Raw genomic sequence first — 7920 nt, 5'->3', positions numbered from 1 at the left:
AGTGTGTGGATTTTATTAAAAATGGTCTTACTATACCATTCCAAATAGCCAAGATATTCTTACCTGCTGTCTGTGGAAGAGCTTCCCTCTGGAAGAGTTCTTGGTTCACATCTCACAGGCAGTGGGGCCGGGGCTGAGGGAGTATCCCACTGCTCCTCGTGCACAGTGCAGCCACCTGGCCCTGCCACACTCTGGACAGTGGCCACCTCCAGGGGCCAGGGAAGCTTTAGATGCTGCTCCAGCTGTTGGGGAAGGGAAGGTGAAGTCATGCCTGACCAACTTGGTCACCTTCTGTGCTGAGATGACTCTGCCAGGGGCTGAGGGGAGAGCAGTGGTGGTGTCAGCCTCAGTGAGCTGTCAAATGGTGTTTGGGTGAGCAGGCAGGGCTGGACCAAAGCCTGGCTGGAGGACTGGGTTCAGAGTGTGGGTTATCAGTGGCACAAGTTTTAGGCCAGGGGTGGTGCTGGGTCCAGTTCCAGAGACCCATTTCTGGTGGACAGGGTCCACGCTCCGCACATTTGCAGATGGGGAGATGTGGCTGGTACTCCAGAGGGATGGATGTGCTGTAACCAGAGGGGTCTTACCAGGCTGCAGAAAGGGTCTGACAGGAACCTCCTGAAGATCACCAAGAGGAAGTGCAATGTCCTGCATCTGGGAAGGGTCATTCCCTTCACCAGGATGTGCTGAGGCCACCCACCCATGAGGCAGTGTAGAGGAAAGGATCCAGGAGTTCACCATGAGCCAACAAATGTGCAACTCCTTCAGCTGAGTGTTCCAGTGGTGTCCTGGGCTGCCTTAGGCTGAGTGTTGTCAACAGGTACAGAACCCTTCCCCTCTGCTCCCCACCAGTGAGGCCAGCCCTGGGGTGCTGGGCCCAGAGCTGGGCTGCCCAGTAGAGGAGACAGGGACAGACTGGACAGAGGCCAGCACAGGGCCATGAAGGTGATGGGGGGACTGGAGCATCTCTGCCATGAGGAGAGGCTGAGAGAGCTGGGACTGCCCAGCCCGGAGCAGAGCAGGCTCAGGGCATCTCACCCCTGGGGATAAATACCTGGGGGGAGGCTGCAGAGGGGACAGGGCCAGGGACAGCCCCAGGGGCCAGAGGCACAAGGTGACACACAGGAGGGGCCCTCCGAGCTCAGGAGACACTTCTGCACTGGGAGGGTGGCTGAGCACTGGTGCAGGTGCCCAGGGAGGTGGTGGAGTGTCCATCCCTGGAGGGACTCAAAAGCCCCCTGGACACATCCTGGGCAGCTGCCCCTGGGTGGCTCTGATGGAGCAGGGGCTGGGCGAGGTGACCTCCAGAGGTGCCTCCAGCCTCACCCAGCTGGAGATCCTACCCCAGTGCTACTGGCAGAAGAGTGAAATGGGCCTGAAGTTAGGGGCTCTGTGTTGGCAAGGGGTGAGGCAGAGCTGGGAATAGGAAAGGGTCCTGATGGACATGAGGGTGAGGTCCCCCTGGGGATGGTGGTGGGCAGCCACTTTCAGCAGGGAGCATTGGGTGGCACCAGGGCACAGGGGCCAAGTGCCCTGAGTCGGGTGCCCTGAAGGGCTGCAGGCAGCTCTAGGCATGTGTCACTGGGGGTCTGGGACAGTGGAGGGGGTCAGTGGCACTCTGCAGGTGGAGGAGGAGAGAGAATGAAAGGGTAGAGAGAAAAGGGAGATGAGAGGGTTGTGTTGGAAATAGGGCTGGTCAGTGTAGCGTCTACCTGAGCCCTGCACAATCCTGTCTGTCCTCTTAAATCCATCCCCACCTATTTCTCCGTGAATCTCCCAGCCTGTGTGGATGTGTGCTGCAAGGAGTAAGTGCCAGCTGCAGGAGAGATGGCACAGGTTGGCCATGGGAGATGGAATCATCGGGGAAATGGCTAGTGAGGTTCAGCACAGGTTCTCAAGGGCTGGGAGGGTGTGTGGGTGTAAAGCACTGTGGGCTGGGGCTCCATGGGATCCAGGCCTCACAAAATTGCAGATCTAGGGACAGGGGTTGGCATAAGGTGAGGTCACGGGGTGATACTTCAGCTGGATGTTCAGCTGTGCTCCCACAACAAATACATCAGATGTGGTCAAACCAGACAGGCCCTTGTCCTCCCATGGAACCCCGTGAACCACTCCTGCCTGGAATCCCTCTGTGGGGCTGGTTCTGCTGCTTGGACAGGGGCGGTGGATGAGGAGGAGGAGACCTGTCTCAGCCCCCAGGAATAGAGGCTAAACCCTGTCAGTGAGGCAAGCGGCAACAGATTATGGAGCTCTGGGTGGGAAGGGCTCTTGCCATCCCCTCCTGACGAGGGAGCCCTGGTCCTCACACCATGACAGACAGAGGGTGTGGACGCGCCAGAGGGGGGATGGGTCCCTGAAGCAGTGCCCTGGGCTGACCCCCACTCTTGCTGTGGCCACACCGCCCAGGCTGGGACAGGACGTGGATGTCACAGCTCTCAACCTGCTCCCCACCACGGGTCCTGCACACCTTCACAGAGCCGTTCAGTGCTTCCAGGGCAATGATGAGGCCAGCAGGAGTTTATTGAGGGATGGTGGCTGTGCTGTCTCCAGCACTGCCAGAACCAGCCCTGGAGGCAGAGGCTGGCTGGCTGTAGGCCTGCTCAGTCCTACAGGCACCACTGCTCTTGAAGCTTCCTTCTCTGTGTGTGGCCCTGTCGTGTCCAGCTCTGCCATCTGCCCTCTTCCTGGAGCAGTTCTGCCTCATCCCAGCCAGGTGGCTTGGGCATGGGCTTGGGCTTGAGGCTAGGGTTGGAGTTAGGTTTAGGTTTAGTTGTGCTGTGCCACTGTGGGCCCATGCACACACTCTGGGCTCTCCAGCCACATGGCAGCGACGCTCCAGGCCTGAGACCCCACTGCTGTTTTTTCCAATCACGCTGCCCCCACCGGCTGTTCTTTCCCCATAAAATCGGGATATTATAGGGAGCAGGTGAAAGGAGTGGGTGAGGCTGGTAGAGTCCCGCAGACTTTGTGGGTACTGTGCTGTAGACATCAGTCCAAATCATCCCCTCTCTAGCACCTTTTTCCTTGGGTGTCTTTGGTGGGGTCAGGCCAGACCCCACATTTCCAGATCCTGGATGCAGAACTCCTCTCGGTGAGAGAGGGTCTCGTTGTCGAAAGTCTCGCAGGTCTGGCTGCCCCCGTGGTGCAGATCCCCGTCCAGCCACAGCCCAAATCTACCGCTGCGAATGTGCCGAGAACACGATCAGCTGCGACCTGCCTCCTTCATGGCTGGAGACCTCCCACGCCACCCCCTCGGCGACCAGCCACCCCCCATCCTCACTCTCTGTTCCCCAAAATGGGCGTGAGACGGGACAAGCAGCTGGCCCAGGTCTGCCACAAGGTGTCTACAGGCGGGGAGCGGGCATGGAGCGGCCTGGGAGCGGTCTGGGAGCGGGCAGCCCTTCCAGCCCGCAGTAGGGTTAGGGAGTGAAAGGCCCAGTGCTGCTGGACAACCGGTGCCAGTGTTTAGGCACTCAGACCATCACCAGGTGCCTGGACCCAGCTCCACAGAGCAGCCTGTGGTCCCGTGATGGCTCTGATGGCCATCGGGGCTGGTAGCCCTCTGAGCGGCTGAAATTGCCGGCGCAGTTCCTACCTGCCCCCACCGACCATCAGCAGATTCACATCCCCTTTCACGAAGAAGTCATTTCTGCCCGTCCACCTGAACACCTGCATGGGGACAGGACGCAGTGGGGGACCGTGGGCAGGAGCAGTGTCCCCATTCCCATTCCTGTCCTGCGAGGACCAGCTGGGAGCTGATGAGCCAAACTGGCTCTGCTTGGGCCCCTCCTTGTTCCACGTCTCCAGAAGACCTGGCCGAGCCTGTGGTTCTGATCCATCCCTGCCAACAGCCCTGTGGGCCCTGCCAGGGGACGGCCGCCACCACTAACGCCCCGTCGCACACACAGCCCCCCAGCGGTGCCAGGCATGTGGCTGCCGCCTCATTCTGCCAGCCCAGAGCTGGGCTGCGACCGCCCTGCTACGTGGAGGGAACCCGGTGACAAGGTCCCCCGTCCTGAGCCTTCCTCCCTGCACACTGCCTGGGATTCGCCTTCTCCCCCCGGCCCTGGACAAACCTGGGGGGCTGCTGCCCACACGGTCCCCCCGCTGCTGTCCCCACGTGTGGCCAAGGGCAGCCCCGTCACCCCAGTTCTCCCCCAGGACTGCGGGGACCCCCAGGCGTGGCCCAATACTCGGGACATGGCCAGCACCTGCAGCCGCACCTTCAGCCCGGGGCAGAAGGAGAAGAGGAAGGTCTCCCCCGTGCCGTAGAAGCCGCTGCTGCTGCGAATGGCGCTGGCGGAGAAGGCACCGAAGGCCTGGGGAGGCAGAAGGGGGACTCAGGGCGCGGTGTTCAGAGGGGCTCCCAGCGCCGGGACGTGTCCCCGTCCGGCCAACGGAGCGAGGAGGTGCCCAGGCCCCGTGTGATGCCGGGCAGCCCGGGTGGGGAGGGCACGGCCGTACTTGCGCCTCCGTGTCCCTGATGAGCAGCAGGGCCGGGGAGTCCGGCCGGCCTCCGCTCCGGTACAGCGTCCGCAGGCTGAAGCCGTCCCGTCCGGTGGAGTAGAGCAGGTGCCAGGGCTGCTGCGTCAGGCGCGGGGGCAGCTGCTGGCCCAGCTGGGGCACAGCGGCCTCAGACGGTGCTGACCGACTGAGCATCCCCCCCTGCCCCAGCACAAACCTGAGACATCTTGAGAGTCCTCTCGGGAGGTGGCCCCACACATCATCCCTCCAAGCAGCCTCCCAAGACACCCACCTGAGCATCCTTCCGAGAGCTGGTCCCAAGCACCCTCCCCTTCAACACGTTCCCAAAGGGGTCTCCTCAGGTTCCCGCCCCTCCCAGCAGCGTCCTGGGATACTTTCCTCAAGCTTCCTCCCCCTGCAAACCCTTCTGAGATGGCTCCCCAAGCATCCTTCCCCCCAGGAGGCAACCGAGGTGACTGTCCCCAGGCACAGGGGAATGTCACCCATCTGGCCTCACACTGGCCTGTAGACAAGGACACTGGAAAGGACAGTGGTCACGGCTCTGGGCACGGGGCAGAGGAGCCGCAGGGTGGGCTCCCTGGGCAGGCTGCAGGGTACCTCACCTCCTCGATCTCCCTGTCCCGCAGGATGCTGCTGGGCATGCTCAGCACCAGCCTGCAGGGCTCCTCCTCAGCTCCTGCTGGGGCTCCCTGCCAGCCCCGCTGTCCCTCTCCAGCTGGGTCCTCGCATCCCATGGGCAGGTCCTCGTCCTGGTCGGGCTGGGGGCAGCGGGAGGTCAGCATCCGTGCGGGCCTGAGGAGCAGCAGCTCCCGAACCCGCCCAGCTTGGGGTGTCTCATCCTCCGTGCAGGGCCTGGGACAAGGGCCCCAAGTCCCCGGGAATAGGCACCAGGCTGAGCCTACAGCCCAGCTGCCGGCTCCTCCCGACAGCCCAGGTGCCGTGCCGTGCCGTGCCGTGCCTAGCACCCTGCCAGGCCGTGCCACCGCCGCACACGGAATTTCAAGGGCTTATGGCCACCCGAGGGGGAGGAAGGCGTGGAGAAGGAAAAGAGGAGGAGGAGGAAAAGAAGGCAGGGAAGGCTTCTACAGCTGCAGCCCCCTAAGAAGGGGTGAAGCCTTGTCTTTCCCCTCCTGGCCCATGGCGAGGCTGACCCCGCACCGTGGAAGGGGTCGGGGATGTGCCGCGGTCCTGGCGGCCGCTAGTAAAAAGTGTCTCAGCCGGCCATGCGCTCAGGATGACTCTGGGTGCATGCCAAGGGCGGGTGGGCAGCAATTCCCTGCCCGCTACCCTGAGGGACCAAGAGGGGTGAGTGAGTGCAGCCCCGGGACGCAGGAGATCTGCCCCCGGGGTGCCTCGATCCTCGGGAGGCAGCTCCCACGTGTGCCCAGCACCCCCCGCACTTCCCCAGCCCCTAACTCTCCACAGGGGAGCCCCCCCCCCGTCTGTCCAGCCCCGTGTCCAGCCTGGCTGGTGCATCCCAGCACGGCCCCAGAGCTCATCCCTCGCTGCCATGGGGGACCCTGTGACCATGGACCTACCAGGAGCTGGTAGCGGACCCGGAGCCCCCTCATTGCAGATGTTTCTGGGGTGCTGGGACTGCGCCTCCAGGGAGCCCTGGACACCGCCCCGGGGTTAATGTTCAGCCGCGCCGGCCCCACCCTGGCCGTCGGTGCGTGACGGGGTGGGTGTGGATGGCAGCTGCCTGTCCCGGCTCGTGGGGGTCCAGAATGTGTCCCCCGTGCGTGGTGCTGGGATGCGTGGGCAGGCATCCCCCTCCAGCCAGGTGCTTGGTGGCCAGTGGCTGTCAGCTCTTCTGCAACCCGGCTGTTGCCCGGAGCTAAGCAGAGAGCCCCGGGGCCGGAGGCGGCCCTTGTTTTGGCATCACCGGGGCAGGTTGTGCCGAGTTGCTCTTTGCAGCACAGCTATTGCAATGGTTGTAGCAACTGCCAACACCTTTGTGGTGGGGTGACCCTGGCTGGACACCAGGCACCTGCCAAAGCTTCTCCCACTGCCTCTCTCACTGCACTCCAGCTGGGCAGGGCAGAGAAAATACAGCAAAAGGTTCATGAGTTAAGGACCAGGTGAGATCCCTCATAGATATTTTCAGGGCAAAACAGACTCGAATTAGAGATATATTAACTGAATTTATTACTAACAAAATCCGAGCAGGATAACGAGACGCAAAATAAGACCTTAAAAACACCTTCCCCGCACCTCCCTCCTTCCCAGCTCTGCCTCCTCCTCTCCAGCAGTGCAGGGAGATGTGGAACAGGGGTTATGATCAGGTCACCCGTTGTTTCTGCTGCTGCTCTGGGAGAGGAGTTGGAGTCCTTCCCCTGCTCTGGTGTGGGCTCCTCCGGGGGCTGCAGGTGGATCTCTGCACCCCCAGGCCCTCCATGTACTGCAGGGGTACAGCTGCCTTCCCATGGGCTTCTCCACAGAATCTCAGGGGAAGCTCAGCTCCAGCTCCTGAAGCAACTCCAGCCCCTCCTCCTGCCCTGGGTGTGTGCAGGACTGTTCCTCTCAGACATTCTCACTCTGCTCTTCTCTGGGTGCAATTACATCTGCGCAGTAACTTCTCTCTTTCCTTCTACCTAAATCCCTGAGCCCCGAGGCATCACCACCACCTGTGCTGGGCCGCGCCTTGACCAGCAGTGGGTCCATCCTGGAGCCATCTGGAGTTGGCTCTGCCAGAGACAGTTTCTGGCAGCTTCTCACAGAAGTCACTCTAGCCGCTCCACTACCAAAACCTGGACGCAGAGACACAGTACACGAGGCCCTGGTGGCACATGACCCTCACTGAGGGAGCCAGCTTGGGACTGGCAGCTGAGGAAGGGAATCGCTGGCTCAGGTGCCTCTGGAGAAGTCCCTGCAGACCAGGGAAGAGGTGCAGGGCCCTGGCGTGGCCCCTTCTCACTGATGTCACCCCCAAACCACTCAGCCTGGCTGTAAGCCTGCGGCTCCAAGGGCAACAATGCCCCGTTTATGCCAATCCGGGATGTCCTGTGTGCCTTGCATGGCGGCACAATGGCCTTGGTGCCTAGCCCAGGCCCTGGGCCCACTGCAGGCGTTTTTGGGCTGGTCCTCACCTCCATAGCAGGCCCTCTGCAGCCCTGCTGGGTGTTTGGGTGTTTGCTCTCTTGTGCCCACCAGCCTTTGACAGCAGTGGGAGTTTGGGGGCTCCTGGTGCCTGTCATTTGGTGACGGGCAACACTTGGTGGCGATCAGGCAGTTCTGGTGGACACAAAAACTTCCTCTGGGATGCTGGGCAGGAGCCGGGACAGGGCTCCCAGTCCCTACCCGAGCTGCCTTAGCGTGACAATCCCCATCCCTGCTCCTGGCCCCACCCTTCCATACCCCGATTCCATCCCTGTCCTTGACACCGTGCCTGCCCCTGCCCTATATCCCTTTACCTCTTCATTCTCCCTGCCCTTGCCC

The 7920-nt window shown here is 62.1% G+C and overlaps 1 protein-coding gene across 1 annotated transcript; it reads right to left on the bottom strand.

The window, feature by feature from the left end:
* Positions 1-3040: 3040 nt before the first annotated feature.
* Positions 3041-6053, bottom strand: TLDC2 (TBC/LysM-associated domain containing 2). Its single transcript, XM_066199179.1, has 6 exons — positions 6021-6053; positions 5085-5240; positions 4462-4662; positions 4221-4316; positions 3593-3666; positions 3041-3176 (listed from the first exon to the last, which is right to left on the bottom strand). Exons 1-6 carry the CDS (start codon positions 6051-6053, stop codon positions 3041-3043), a joined length of 696 nt encoding a protein of 231 aa, XP_066055276.1.
* Between the last annotated feature and the right edge of the window lie 1867 nt (positions 6054-7920).

This window comes from Chamaea fasciata, unplaced genomic scaffold (genome assembly GCF_029207755.1).
Source record: "Chamaea fasciata isolate MVZ Bird 193981 ecotype frontalis unplaced genomic scaffold, bChaFas1.0.hap1 SCAF_17, whole genome shotgun sequence".
NCBI classification, from domain to species: Eukaryota; Metazoa; Chordata; class Aves; order Passeriformes; family Sylviidae; genus Chamaea; species Chamaea fasciata.
This window is presented reverse-complemented; position numbering and strand designations above follow the sequence as displayed.